Source organism: Hemitrygon akajei, chromosome 4 (genome assembly GCF_048418815.1).
Source record: "Hemitrygon akajei chromosome 4, sHemAka1.3, whole genome shotgun sequence".
In the NCBI taxonomy this organism is placed as follows: Eukaryota; Metazoa; Chordata; class Chondrichthyes; order Myliobatiformes; family Dasyatidae; genus Hemitrygon; species Hemitrygon akajei.
The window spans coordinates 8,533,714-8,549,421 of NC_133127.1; the positions used below are offsets into that span (position 1 = coordinate 8,533,714).

At 48.5% G+C, this 15,708-nt stretch overlaps 1 protein-coding gene across 2 annotated transcripts in view; it reads right to left on the minus strand.

Moving 5' to 3' along the window:
• Positions 1–15,123, minus strand: part of smyd5 (SMYD family member 5) — a 36,582-nt gene extending 21,459 nt beyond the window's left edge. The window contains exons 1-4 of one of the 2 annotated variants that reach the window (XM_073042058.1): positions 15,010–15,123; positions 13,775–13,883; positions 8,362–8,501; positions 1,706–1,827 (exon numbers count right to left, since the gene is read on the minus strand). In XM_073042058.1, coding sequence (XP_072898159.1) covers positions 1,706–1,827; positions 8,362–8,501; positions 13,775–13,883; positions 15,010–15,099 — 461 coding nt within the window. In that variant the 5' untranslated portion in view covers positions 15,100–15,123. The remainder of the gene's footprint in view (positions 1–1,705; positions 1,828–8,361; positions 8,502–13,774; positions 13,884–15,009) is intronic. The other variant, XM_073042059.1, reaches the window with a different exon arrangement.
• Between the last annotated feature and the right edge of the window lie 585 nt (positions 15,124–15,708).

A 15,708-nucleotide genomic window follows, 5' to 3' on the forward strand; every position in this document is an offset into this window, starting at 1 on the left:
TGTTTTTGTTTTTCTGCATCATTTTCTGTAAACTCTCGAGATTGTTGTGCATGAAAATCAACCCAACCCATTGGCACCAACAGCTTCACTAGGAGTCTGAAGAGATTGAAAATCCCAGGAGATCAGCAGCTTCTGAGATACTCAAACCACCCCGTCTGGCACCAGCAATCATTCCGCGGTCAAAGTCTCTTAGATCACGTTTCTTCCTCAGTCTGATGTTTAGTCTGAACAACTAAACCTCTTGACCATGCCTGCATGTTTTCATGCGTTTAATTGCTGCCACATGATTGGCTGATTAGATACCTGCATTAATGAGGTGTACTAAATAAAGTGGCCACTGAATGCACATACACACACACACACACACACACACACACACACACACACACACACACACACACACACACACACACACACACACACACACACACACACACACACACACACACACACACACACACACACTCTCTCTCTCTCTCTCTCTCTCTCCTGAAAAGTGGGATCAGAAAACAAGAGCAACGGAACCCACTCGGAACACTGAGTAAGTGCCACTTGGAGCACTGTAGATGACACCTTACAACTTCAGAAGGCCCATGGAGTGTTCGTTAGGTGTTTCTGGACATCCCGTTTGTTTATGAGCCATCCTGTGCATTAGGTTTGTCTTGTCGCTGATCACTCTAACAAACTTCTGCAGATGTACTGCAAAAACGAAGGATGTAATGCTGAGGCTTTATAAAGCATTGGTCAGACTGCAGTTGGAACATTGTGAGCAGTTTTGGGTCCCTCATCTAAGATGTGCTGACACTGGAGATGGCCCAGAGGAGGTTCATGAGAATGATCCTGGGGATGAAAGGGTTGACATATGAGAAGCGTTTGATGGCTCTGTGCCTGAACTTGCTGGAGTTCAGAAGAATGGGGAGGGGAAATCTCATGGAAACCTATTGAAAATTGAAAGGCCTAGAAGGAGTAGACGTGGAGATGAAGAGATGGATGTTTTCTATAGCGGGTGAGTTTAGGACCTCATAATACAGGGATGTCCATTTAGAACAGAGATGAGGAGGAATTTCTTCAGCCAGAGGGTAGTGAATATGTGGAATTTATTGCTATAGATGGCTGTAGCGGCCAAGTCATTGGACCATGTCTAAAACAGAGGTTGATAGGTTTGTAATAGGTAAAGCTGTAAGGGTTACAGGGAGAAGGGAGGAGAATGGGATTGAAAGGGAGAATAAATCAGTCATAATCAAATGGCAGCACAGACATGATGGGTTGAATGGCTTAATTCTGCTCCCTTGTCTTATGGTGTTATCCTGACTGACTGTATCATGATCTGGACCGGCAGTCTGAATAAACAGGAACGCAAGAAGTTTCAGAGAGTAGTGCATCCACCACGGTCACATCCCTCCCCACCATCGGGTAGCATCATTAAATAAAATTATTAACACAAGAGTTTCTGCAGAAGCTGGAAATCCAAAGCGACACACACAAAATGCTGGAGGAATTCAGCAGGTCAGGCAGCATCTATTGGTGGGAATAAACAGTTGACGTTTTGGGCCGAGACCCTTCATCAGGATTGGAAGAATTAGAAGCCAGAATTAGAAGCTGGGGGGTGGAGGAAGGAGAGGAGGAGTACAAGCCGGCAAATTGAATCAGGATCAGACGTACATTAGGTTTAGCTTGTGAACAAGGACGTAACACTGTCACTAACCTCCATCCTTCCTCTAGCTTGTTCAGAGGGTGCTGTGGGTCATCCTTCGAGGGACCAAGGCACAGAGGCTGATGATACTGCCGCAGTGCAGCCTGCTTACAGTCGGCACTACAGTAAAGTACCTGGGGAGCAAGATCAACAGCGAGTCAGCAATGAAACAGGACATCCTGCTCAGTGAGGCAGCCCGCATTCCTCCAGACAGCACCCCACCGAGAGAGCAACACACACAACGCTCGGGGGAGGTAGTTGGTCAGAGGTACTGCCTGAGCAGCTGAGTTTCTCCAGCATTTTGTGTAGTTGCTGCAGAATCTCTGGTGTTTGTGATTTGACAGACTAGGACTCTGTTTCCTAGAGTGTAGCTGACTGAGGGACAATCATATTGAAGGATACAATCACGAGGAGCAGAACTGGGGGGAATCCACTCAGTCTTTATCTAGAATTCGGGAATGAAGAATCAGATAGCAGGTTTCAGGAGGTTTCAGGAGAGAGAAAGATTTAATAGAAAATCATAACACAAGAGACTCCGCAGATGCTGGACATCCAGAGCAACACACACAAAATGCTGGGGGATCTCAGCAGGTCAGGCAGCATCTATGGAGGGGAGTAAACAGTCGACTTTTCGGGCTGAGACTGACTCAGTCTGAAACGTCAACTGTTTATTCCTCTCCACAGATACTAAGCCCCACTACAGGAGGTGACTACAGAGACAGCTGATGCATTGACTGACACCTTCCAAACCTCAACACGTTCTACAAGACCATAAGATAGGGATCAGAATCATGCTATTTGGCTAATCAAGTCTGCTCCATTAGATCATATAGGACACTAGAGTAGAAGTAAGTTGTTTGGTCTATCAACTCTGCTCAGCTATTCCATCACGACTGATTTATTATCCCTCTCCACCCCATTCTCCTGACTTCTCCCCATAACCTTTGACACCCTGACTAAAATGATAATGTACAGTAATACATTTTGGTAAAAGGAAGAATTGTGTGGACCATTATCTAAATGGGAAGAAGTTCAAATATCAGAGGTGCAGAGGGAGTTAGGAGTCCTTGTACAAGACTCCCAGAAGGATAATTTACAGGTTGAATCTGTGGTAAAGGAGGCAAATGCAATGTTGGCATTTATTTCAAAGAGAATAGAATAAAATAGAATGGAGGTGTTGTGGGTAGTGTGGAGGGCTGTCAGAGGTTACAGTGGGACAATGATTGGATGCAAAACTGGGCTGAGAAGTGGCAGATGGAGTTCAACCCAGATAAGTGTGAGGTGGGTCATTTTGGTAGGTCAAATATAATGGCAGAATATAGTATTCATGGTAAGACTCTTGGCAGTGTGGAGGATCAGAGGGATATTGGGGTCCAAGTCCATAGGACGCACAAAGCTGCTGCACAGGTTGACTCTGTGGTTAAGAAGGCGTACGGTGTATTGGCCTTCATCAATCGTGGAATTGAATTTAGGAGCCGAGAGATAATGTTGCAGCTATATAGGACCCTGGTCAGACCCCTCTTGGAGTACTGTGCTCAGTTCTGGTCACCTCACTACAAGAAGGATGTGGAAACCATAGAAAGGGTGCAGAGGCGATTTACAAGGATGTTGTCTGGATTGGGGAGCATGTCTTATGAGAATAGGTTGAGTGAACTCGGCCTTTTCTCCTTGGAGCAACGGAGGATGAGAGGTGACCTGATAGAGGTGTATAAGATGATGAGAGGCATTGATCGTGTGGATAGTCAGAGGCTTTTTCCCAGGGCTGAAATGGTTGCCACAAGAGGACACAGGTTTAAGGTGCTGGGGAGTAGGTACAGAGGAGATGTCAGGGGTAAGTTTATTACTCAGAGAGTGGTGAGTGCGTGGAATGGTCTGAAGGGGTTGACATATAAGGAGCGTTTGGCAGCTTTGGGCCTGTACTCACTGGAATTGAGAAAAATGTTATGGGATCTCATTGAAATCTACTGAATGTTGAAAGGACTAGATAGGGTGGATGTGCAGAGGATCCAGAATGAGAGGGCACAGCCTCAAAATTAAGGGGCAACCTTTTAGAACAGAGGTAAGGAGGAATTTTCTTAACCAGTGAGTAGTGACTCTATGGACTGTGGTGGATGCCACATCCATGGGTATATTTAAGGTGGATCATTTCCTGATTGGTCAAGGCATTAAATGATATGGCAAGAAGTCAGGTGTTTGGGGTTGAGTGGGATTCAGGATCAGCCATGATGGAATGATGGAGCAGACTCGATGGGCTGAATGGCCTAATTCTGCTCCTATGTTTTATGGTCTTAACTTATCAACTTCCCCTTGAAATATATCCAATGATTTGGCCAATACAGCTGTCTGTGACAATGAATTCCAGATTTAACCACCTCTGGCTAAAGAAAGTCCTTCTCATTTCTGTTCTATGGGAAAGATCCTCTCCACATCCACTCTATCCAGGCCTTTCAATATTCAATAGGTTTCAGTGAAATTCCCCCTCATTCTTCTACCTCTAGCAAGTACAGGCCCATTAAACGCTCCTCATACGTTAACCCCTTCATTGCTGTGAACCTCCTCTGAATTCTCCATAACAGTTCTTACAGATCAGAGGGCAGCATACACATCTCTGCTACTTTGGAGAGATAGGACACAGGATAAAATAAACCAGCTGGCTGGACATCAAAAATATACAAATACAACAATCTATTAATACATACTAAATGGTAAAAAAAAGTACTTGGAAGTAGGATACACTGCTGAGTCTTATAAGACGACGGTCAGACTGCATGTGGAACACTGTGAGCAATTTTGGGTCTGTGTATAAGAACGGATATGCTGGCACTGGAGAGAATCCAGAGAAGGTTCATGAGAATGATCACAGGAATGAAAGGGTTAACATATGAGCAGTGTTTGATGGCTCCATGCCTGTACTTGCTAGGCTTCAGAAGGATGAGGGGGGATGAAAGACCTAGAACGAGTGAACGTGGAGAGGATGTTTCCTATGGTGGATGAGTGAAGGACCAGAGGCCACAGCCTCAGACTAGAAGGACATGCCTTTAGAACAGAGAGGAGGAAGAATTCCTTTAGGCAGGGGGTAGTGAATTGCCACACATGGCTGTGGAGGTGAAGTTTTTGGGTACATTTAAGACAGTGCTTAATATGCTCTTAATTGGTAAGGGGATTAATAGTTCTGGGAAGAAGTTGGGAGAATGGGGTTGACAAAAAGTCAGTCATAATTGAACGGTGAGGCAAACAGAAGGAGCCGAATGGCCCAATCCTGTTCCTGCATCTTACGGTGTTGGGCAGAGTCAACATAAACACGAAATGTCGTTTGACAAATCTATTTCCTTCAGGTCGTAACTAGTGTAACGTACTAGACCAATTATATGACACAATGAGTATTTTACATAACAACCACCTCACAGTCAACATCAGTAACCAAGGAATTGATTGTGGACTTCAGGAAGGGGAAGTGAGGGAACACACACCAGTCCTCAGTGAGGGATCAGCAGTGGAAAGGGTGAGCAGTTTCAAGATCCTGGATGTCAGAGGATCTACCCTTGGCTCAGCATATTAATGCAATCACAGAAAAGGCACAACAGCAGCTATACTCTTGAGGCATTTTGGTTTTTTTTGTTTTTCGCACCATTCTCTGTAATGTCTCTAGACTATTGTGCATGAAAATCAACCCAGCCCTTCGGCACCAACAGTTTCATTAGGAGTTTGAGGAGATTTGGTATGTCACCAAAGACACTAGGAAATTTCTACAGATGTATTCTGAGAATATTCTGACTGATGGCCCCAACACTTGGGCTCAGAAAAAGCTTTAGAAGGCTGTGGACTCAACCAGCTCCGTCATGGGCATACCCTCCCCACCATCGAAGACACTTTCAAGTTTCCAAGAAGCAGTGCTTCAGCAAAGTGGCATGCATCACCGAGTACCGTCACCATCCTCTTCTGATCACTACCATCAGTGAGGAGGCACAGGAGCCTAAAGACCCACACTCAATCATTCAGGAACATCTGATTTCTGAATGGTCCATGAACACTACCATGTTATTCCTTTTGCACTCTTTAGTTTGGTAATTGTATGCTTCTGCACTGCTGATGCTAAACAACACATTTCCTATCACATACACTCAGTGGCCACTTTATTAGACACACCCGTACACATGCTTATGAATGTAAACAACTCATCAGCTAATTCAGGCAGCAACTCAATGCATTAAAGCATGCAGACATGGTGAAGAGGATCAGTTGTTCAGACCGAACATCAGAATGGGGAAGAAATGTGATCCAAGTGACTTTGACCGTGGAATAATTATTGGTGCCTGACGGGGTGGTTTGACTGTCACAGAAACTGTTAATCTCCCGGGATTTTCACACACAATCGTCTCTGGAGTTTACAGAAAATGGTGCACTAATCAAAAACTATTTAGCGAGCATTAGCCCTGTGGGTGAAAATGTCTTGTTAATGAGAGGTCAAAGGAGAATGGCCAGACTGGTTCAAGCCTACAGGAAGGTGACAGTAACTTAAATAACCATGTTTTATGACAATGGTGTGCTGAAGAGCATTTCTGAACACACATGTCGAACCTTGAACTGGGTGGTGTACAACAACAAAAGACCACAAACATACACTCAGTAGCTACTTTATTATGTTCAGCGGCCACTGAGTACAAGTCCACAATAACAAACCCGATTCAAGTTTGCAGATGATACGAAGAGTGGTGGAGGGGCAGGTAGTGTTGAGGAAACAGGTAGGATGCAGAAGGACAGACAGATTAGGAGAAGGGGCAAGAAAGTGGCAAATGAAATACAATGTTGGAAAATGAATGGCCATGCACTTTGGTGGTAGAAATAAATGTGCAGACTATTTTCTAAACGGGGAGAGAATCCAAAACTCTGCGATACAAAGGGACTTTTGGGTCCTCATGCAGAACACCCTAAAGCTTAACTTGCAGGTTGAGTCAGTGGTGAGGAAGGCAAATGCCAAGTTAGCAATCATTTCAAGAGGTCTAGAATACAAGAGCAGGGATGTGATGCTGAGGCTTTATAAGGCACTGGTGAGACCTCACCTTGAGTATGTGAACAGCTTTGGGCTCCTCATCTTAGAAAAGATGTGCTGGCAATGGAGAGGATCCAGAGGAGGTTCACAAGGAATGAAAGGGTTATCATACCAGGAACATTTGATAACTCTGGGTCTGTACTCGCTAGAATTCAGAAGGATGGGGGGGGGGGGGGGGGGGTCTCATCAAAACCTTTTGAATGTTGAAAGGCCCAGACAGAGTAGATGTGGAAAGGATGTTTCCCATGGTGGGGGAGTCTAGACAATATGGCACAACTTCAGGATACAGCGGCGCCCTTTCAAAACAGAGATTCGGAGAAATTTCTTTAGCCAGAGTGGTGAATTTGTTGCCACATGCAACTGTGGAGGCTGGGTCATTGGGTGTGTTTAAGGGAGAGATTGATAGGTTCTTGATTAGACATGGCATCAAAGGTTACGGGGAGAAGGCCAGGAAGGCCTTCGACAAGATGCTGCACATGAGGCTGCTTAGCAAGTTAAGAGCCCATGGAATTACAGGGAAGTTACCAGCATGGGTGGAGCATTGGCTGGTCGGCAGAAAACAGAGTGGGAATAAAGGGATCCTATTCTGGCTGGCTGCCAGTTACCAGTGGAGTTCCACAGGGGTCGGCATTGGGACCTCTGCTTTTTACGGTGTATGTCAATGATTTGACTACGGGATTAATGGATTTGTGGCTAAATTTGCCAATGATACAAAAATAGGTGAAGGAGCGGGTGATGTTGAGGAAACAGAGAGACTTAGATAGTTTAAGGAAATGAGCAAAGAAATGGCAAATGAAATACAATGTTGGAAAGTGTATGGTCATGCACTTTGGTGGAAGAAATAAACGGGTAGACTATTATTTAGATAGGGAGAGAATTCAAAATGCAGAGGTGCAAAGGGACTTGGGAGTCCTTGTGCAAGATACCTCCACGTTGAGTCGGTTGTGAAGAAGGCGAATGCAATGTTGGCATTCATTTCTAGAGATACAGAATATAAGAGCAGGGATGTGATGTTGAGGCTCTATAGGGCACTCGTGAGACCACACTTGGAATATTGTGTGCAGTTTTGGGCTCCTTATTTTATAAAGGATTTACTGACATTGGAGAGAGTTCAGAGAAGATTCACAAGAATGATTCCAGGAATGAAAGGGTTACCGTACGAGGAACATCTGGCAGCTCTTGGGCTGTATTCCCTGGAGTTAAGGAGAATGAGGGGGGATCTCATAGAAACATTCCGAATGTTAAAAGGCCTGAACAGATTAAATATGGCAAAGTTATTTCCCATGATAGGGGATTCTAGGACAAGAGGGCACGACTTCAGGATCGAAGGACATCCTTTCAGAACTGAGATGCAGAGAAATTACTTTAGTCAGAGGGTGGTAAATCTGTAAAATTTGTTGCCACGAGTGGCTGTGGAGGCCAAGTCATTGGGTGCATTTAAGGCAGAGATAGATAGGTTCTTGATTGGACATGGCATCAAAGGGTATGGGGTGAAAGCAGGGGAGTGGGGATGACTGGAAGAATTGGATCAGTCCATGATTGAATGGCAGAGCAGATTCGATGGGTTAGATGGCCTACTTCTGCTCCTATATCTTATGGTTCTGATTCTGAGCCTTACCAGGCACATGGGACAAGTGTCAAAGAGCTCCTTCTGGACGGTGCACTGCTCTGGGTGGGGAAGAATCAGGCTGGGATTTCCTGACAATCTTCGACTGTTCTCCTCGGCCGTCTCCAGAGACCTCATACAGTGATCACAGGCTGCAGAGAAATTCAAACAGATGAAGATGTAGTGAAGCTCCCTCTACACTGTCCCATCACACACTCACAGGGTCAGACACAGAGTGTAACTCCCTCTACACTGTCCAATCACACACTCCCAGGGTCAGACACAGAGTGAAGCTCTCTTCACACTGTCCCATCACACACTCCTAGGGTCAGACACAGAGTGAAGCTCCCTCTACACTGTCCCATCACACACTCCCGGGATCAGACACAGAGTGAAGCTCCCTCTACACTGTCCCATCACACACTCCCGGGGTGAGACACAGAGTGAAGCTCCCTCCACACTGTCCCATCACACACTCCCGGGGTCAGACACAGAGTGAAACTCCCTCCACACTGTCCCATCACACACTCCCGGGGTCAGACACAGAGTGAAGCTGTTCTGAATGAGATGGGGGAAATCAAGGAAAAACTGCTGCATAAAGTTTGTGAGACACTTTGGAGGGGATTCGAAGGGTCTCTTGGAAATTTTAGTGAGTGGCTGTTTTAGTCTGGAGACTTCGGAGTTTATCTGCCAGTTTGGACTGGGTTTGTTGGTGGCTGCTAATTGTGTAGCTCCCAGCTGCGGCCGTTGGCAACTCGCCAGGAAGCTATTTCGCTCCGAAAACAGGGAGACAAACGCCATTGTTCCCCCACTAAGATCGGGACAACGCCCCTCCTCCTTTGTTGTTGTGATTCTCGTTCGGTGTAGGAGCCGGAGCATTTTTTGAGATGTCTCAAACTCTCACGGCCTGTGAGTTCTTCAGGACTGACAGGGCCTTTCCTGGTATTGGAATTTCTGGTGCCGAGCCAGCAAGGTACTGTCAAGTACAAACTTTTCTGTCCAGTTACTCTACTTGCTCCAGGACTTTATAAACAGGTACTGCTGTATATTTCTCGATTTGGACATAGTGCCAGCATGCTGTACCTGTCTCCAGGGAGTCGCAGGCCTCCAGGGAGATGTGCAAAGGCGGTTGCCTCTCCAGCCTCGGACAATGCCGATTCAGTTGGTAGAAGATGAACGTGGGGTGCAATATGCAATGCGTCCTGGAATAACTCTGGAACAACGTGTGGAGGCCACGGAGGACTTGGTTGGGGAAGGTGGTACTTTGGCCACTGAGAAGGAGTTCTGTCTGGGGAATGATGAGTTAGTTCACCGGGCTCTCAGTAGGCTGTTCACAGTGGAAGACATCTTTTTACAAATGGAGCTGGTGACAGCTCCCATGCAACGAATCATCCTCGGTCACATCGAGCTTTTCATTCCCAACAAGGTCCAGCTTCCCAATCTAACCCGCTTGGGACAAGTAAGGTTAGAGATAACTGCCATAAGACACAGATTTAAGAGAGGCACCCTCTGTACCGTAATCTCTTTCTGGCATCAGGTACTCATGCAGCTGGAAATGGAGGACGACGCTGAGGGCCGGTTTACTGTCTGGCTCGAGGGGGCAGACTATCAGGTGTATTGGAGCTCTGAGCGCCCATGGTGCTACGCACGCAGGGAGGTGGGGCACTTTTGGAGGGACTGTCCCAACACCCGAAACCCTAGGGAGTTCACATTTGGCACCAGTCTCTTGCCCGTGTTCCGATTCCTGCACCTGCCACTACCCCTACTCCTGTCCTCATTCCTGCACCTGTTTCAGCCCCTGCTCCTGCCCGTGGTTCGAGTGGGAGATCTTGAAGCTACGTGCTGGGAGATTCCAGCTGGGGATGAGGTGGAGCCTGCATGGGGCAAGAAAGTGAAGAAGAAATCCAAAGATGTTGGCGCCCGAGAATGCAGAGCTCACGCACACTTTCTCCAAAGTGGAGCAGGAGGGTCGGGGAAGTGCGCAGGTACCTCACTACCTGGAGGATGGAAGCAGAGAATGCTGCCGCATCGGTGAATCCTGTGTGCCCCTACGGCTTGAAGAGAAAAAAGGGATCTTCCCCAAAGAGGGCAGGGAATGTAGATGCGGGGGAGTCCCCAGAAGGAGTGGGAATCCGGGTGGAGGTTGGTTCTAAACCTGAATCCCCAAATGTGGCCACCAGTCCTGTGGTAGGTGGAGTGTTTGTGTAGAAAGGTGGTGCTGGCCCTGTTTGCACAACTGAGACAGCCCTAGAGCCCTACATCCAGGACTTAGTAGCTAGTGCCTCGCTGGAGGCAAGTGTATCAAATAATGTCGGCAGAGCAGAGCCCTGCCTCTCTCACTCTCAGCATCAGGCTGCCAATGGACCCCTAGAACCAGAGTTGCTGGGGTCCGCCTCATACCTGTCTCCTGGGGAGGGTGATGTACTCTGCATGGCCTGCAGGGAGTCCCTGGGGATTATCCCTCCATTGTTGTAACTGTGGATAAGGTTGATACGACAGTGGAGCAGGAAGGTATGAGTGAGGTACCTGCTGCGCAGTGTGGGTTACAAGTACAGCCATCCATTAGAACACACAGGGAGGAAGATGGGGGATATACTTGTAGCGAGGGGATGGAGGGAGACTCCTTTGATAGTGAGACAATGGACATCCTCGCCCCTCCTGAGAAATTCCCATTGATACCTGTGGAGGAAATTAGAGATTTCCTTCTCACCTCTGAGGGTGCAAAGCATCAGCCTAAACAAGCCTCCCTTCGCTGGTCTAGCATGCCAAGGCTGGTTAAGTCCTTGCGTGTCATCCTCAGACGGAAGGGGAATGCTGTGTCTGGGAACGATGAGGGGGACAGCTGAAACCCTTCCTGGATGACCTGGTGAGGGACATCAGACTGGGAAGCAGCCTCACTCCTTTGGGAGACGGTGGCCAACGCCACCACTTCAGCCCGGAAAGCAAAGAACATCCTTGCTTTTTCAGGAAAGTGCGGTTGAGGGCGCCTCTGCTCCCATTGGGAAAGTTACTGGTGCTGAGGCCTAGTGTACTCCTGACATGAAGCTCACCGTAGCTAGTCTAAATGTAAATGGTAGCAGGGGTTCTCTTTGCAGATTTAACAATCTCTCAGTCCTCAGAGATGGGAGATATGCGGCGCGTTTCCTTCAGGAGACCCATACCATTCCGAGGGACGAGACCGCTTCGCTCCTGGAGTGGCAGGGAGGGGAATACATGAGCCACCTCAGCTCCAACTCTAGTGGGGTGGTGATCCTGTTGGCCCCAACCTTCCAGCTGAAAATCGTAAGAGGCCAAGACGTTGTGCCCGGCTGTGCACCTGGATGGTGTACCTCTGCATTTTATCGACGTGTATGCTCCGAGGCGCGGGGTGACGCAGACGCGCCTGTTCTGTCAGTTGTCCACTCTGCTGAGTTCCATCGATCCTGGGGACTGCATCATCCTGGTGGGAGACTTCAACTGTACCCTCGAGGTGGAGGACCGCTTGGGCCTCCAACGTGACCCAGCATCGGCAAAAAAGTTAAAGGAGTTCGTTGGGTCCTTTGACCTGGTGGACTCCTGGCGGAATCTTCACCCCATCTCTAGCACCTTCTCAAGAAGTCCTGAGGGGCAGGTTCCCGCATGGACTGCCTGTATATCTCTTGGGCTTACATCTCCCATGTGTCAGCATCCTCCATACAGCCAGTGTCATGCTCGGACTACCACCTTGTGTGGATGGAGGTCACTCCTCTGCACCCTCGGGTGGGATCCGGGTATTGGCACTTTAACCACTGGCTGCTGGAGGACAGCCGATTCTGGGATTCGTTTCAAGCATTCTGGGACACCTGGAGAGAAAGACAGGGAGATTTCTGCTCCCTCTGGCTATACTAGGACGTGGGCAAAGCCCAATCCAGTTTTTATGTCGGGAGTACACTGGGGGGACGACAAAGAGGTGGGGCTCTGAGATTGAGCAGCTTGACCTAGAGTCTCATCTAGATCTGACCGCTGGGGATCAACAGCTATGGCAGGAATGCCAGGAGAAGGAGGACGCACGAGGGAATCTGCAGCTCCAGCAGTCGTGAGGTGCATACGTGCCAACCCCTGCCCTACCTCAACGGATATTGGTGCGGCTCAGGTGTGTGGAACAATTCCGGCTGGTCTCACCTCTGCACCGCTGGAACTGCGTGTCGGGCCCAGCCCCGCAATATTATCCAAGAGCCGAGCACACACAACTTGAGCCGTCTCTCCTCGACACCCACAATCCCATTCAGGGATGCAGGTGGGAGGTACCTCTATGGGCTCCTGCTCCACACCCTTCCCTTCCTAGCCCTTGTCCACTGTCCCAACATGCCATGCAGGGCTGTCTTTCCACCTGGAGGTGAGGGAGGTCCCCAATGGAAGTCCCTTTACGAGGGGGTTCTTCCCATGCACCTTGGAATAAATTATTTAGTTTCTACACGGATCTCCCAGACGCATGCCACTTCTGTGGGCTGAAGGAGACCATGCACCATGTACATGGAGAGTGTGAGGCTGCAGCCCCTTTTTGCGTGTCTGCGTGGGCTGCTTCTCGCCTTCTGGTTGGACTTCAGCCCTACCCTATTTATATATGGTCATCCATTAAGGAGGGGGACAGTGAGGGATGAGGAGGTCCTTGTCAACTTGCTCTTGAGGCTGGCAAAATCAGCCATCTGTGGGTCTGGGAAACGGGTGGCGGAGAGATCTGCCCAAGCAGACTGCCTGGCAATGTTTAAGAGGCATGTTCATGCCCAGGTAAAGTAGCATGTGCTGTCCACGGTGACCATAGAGGCATTCTGGGACCACTGGGCTCCTCAGGGGTTTAGTGCCATCATTGACAACGATGGAAACATTTTAGTTTAATGTGCATTGTCTATTTGTTGTTAGTCACTGGTTTGTATATATTGTAGCACTGAATTTGTAATAAAGATATTTTATTTTAAAAAAAGTCAGACATAAGAGTGAAGCTTCCTCTACACTGTCCCATCACACGCTCCCAGGGACAGACACAGAGTGAAGCTCCCTCTACACTGTCCCATCACACACACCCAGGGTCAGACAGAGTGAAGCTCTCTCCACACTGTCCCATCACACACTCCCAGGGTCAGACACAGAGTGAAGCTCCCTCTACACTGTCCCATCACACACTCCCAGGGTCAGACAGAGTGAAGCTCTCTCCACAAATCAAGGATTATACTCAGGCAGCCTATAAGTTGTTGCCATGCTTTTGGCAATAACATTGCATTTGCAAAATTTACTAACCCTAACCCATAAGTCTTTGGAACGTAGGAGGAAATTCACACGTTTATGGGGAAAAGCCCTTACTGACAGTGGTGGGAATTGAACCCTCGTCATTTCTACGCGACTATAACTCCCAAGATTGTCAGCTCAAGAGACAACCAAGGTATCAGCCAGTCCAGACTTGTTTCCTTACCTTTGTATTTGTACAAGGCATTCCAGAGAAACTGGGCGGAAACCAAGGGCTGCTCCACAAAGATTGTCTCCCCTTTCCTGATAACCTTAGTGGCAAAGAGTCCCTTTCCCTTAGACACAAGAAAGTGCAAAAATGGATCAGTCTTATCAAAAACATAAACTGAGTACCTGTAAAAGCCTGATCAACATGCCCAGTAGACCCCTGATGCACAACAATGCAGGTTAAATGTGTGGAACTAGTACAGTCAGTAACACAATAACCTCTGCTAGGATGCTTTACATCATGCACCTCAATTAAATTCAGCACATTTTTTCTTTGAGTAATTTGTCAAAGATGCCCTCCCCCAACCACCCTCCCCATTCACAACCTTCTCTAGTTACTTTCCCAGCCACATACTCTCCTCAGTTTTCATTCTCCACATACATTCCCGTGTTTCCCTGACTTTATCTGTAACCACCAACTGTCTCTTCTCACCTACAGCACCCCCACCTTTCCTGACACCCCATTCTCTTTCTCACCTTTGACCCACCCAAATACATGCTAACACTCACTCCTGACCCTATCTTCCTCCTCCTGACCCCTTCCCTCTCCCATCTGACTTTCTTCCTTACCTCCCTCTCCTCCTTTAACCAGTCCTTCCACACCTCTCTCTCTCTCTCCCTTTGACTCTACTCACCCTTTCACTCTCTAATATCTCTGAATGCCCGCTCTTCTCCTTGAATCACTACTTGTCTTTTTAACCTTACTGCCCTTCTTCCCCAGAAACCACTGACTTACCCTGCATTCCTCCTCCTCTTTCAGCCCCTTTCTCCTACCTCCTCCACCACTTCCCCGAAACCACAACTTCCCTCCTGGTTCCACAAACGCCCAGTCTCCCCAAGACCCCCTACTCTCATCCCCCACCCTCTCTCCCCCATCTCTACATTCACCTTCATTTCCACTTAACCATCCCGTCACCTAACTCTTCCCTCTCTCCCAATCTCGCCTCACTTTTTCCTGTCTCCGCCCATTGACCTCGACCATAACGTTTTTCTCCCCTCTCCTCTTCCCCACTAAAATTCTCCCACCCTTTCCCATCTCCCTGGATCCCTCCTCCCAATCACTTTACCTCACCCCCTCCCCTCCTCCTTCACCCCAACAACTTCACCCAGCCCCCGACTCCTCACCGTCCCTCTCTTCGTCTCCCTGACCCCTCGCCTACCTTCCCTTCCTCCTTCCCTCCCTCGACTCCTCACCTTCGCCCCCACCTCCCGAACCTCCAGCCGGGACTCCGCCGCTTTGGGATCGGTGCACAACGAGAACACCTCGCTCATGGGAGCCGCCATCTTCCTCTCCTCTCCACTCCGACCCCTGACCCATGCCCGTCGTGGCCAATCAGCGCGCAGCCACGTGACACAAGGGCTCAGCGCGACAGTGTCACCTGTCCAGCACCCTCCGTGCGACGCGAACAGCAATCTGGCATCCGCCTGTACTGTTTAGGTGCTGTCATAATTATTACTTCTGATTCTGCATAGATTGTTTTGGTGGTGGTTTATTTTGAGGTGGCGTGTTTGCTGCTAGTGTACGATCGGGCAGAGTAGCACAAGGGAGGCGTGGAGAGGCATGAAGAACATCACTGGCTTCAGGCGGCCTTGCTGTAGAGCCTGGAAATGCTGCCGTGAATGGGCTAATGAATTAAACCAATTCTTTAATAGGTTTGACAATTGCCCTCCTTTTCACACATCCTCAGCACACCAATCCAGGTGCCCAGGCACCCAATGGCCCCTCCCTCTACCCCTCCCCCTCCAGTTCAACACATGGAGGGACAACGCAGGCTACTACCCTTCCTTGCCCTGCACCTACCACTCACACCTCCACATACCAACTGCTATCGTTCCGATCTTCACTGCCCCCAGCCCCATCTTCCACCAAGTCCCCAGTCATCACGGACTCAC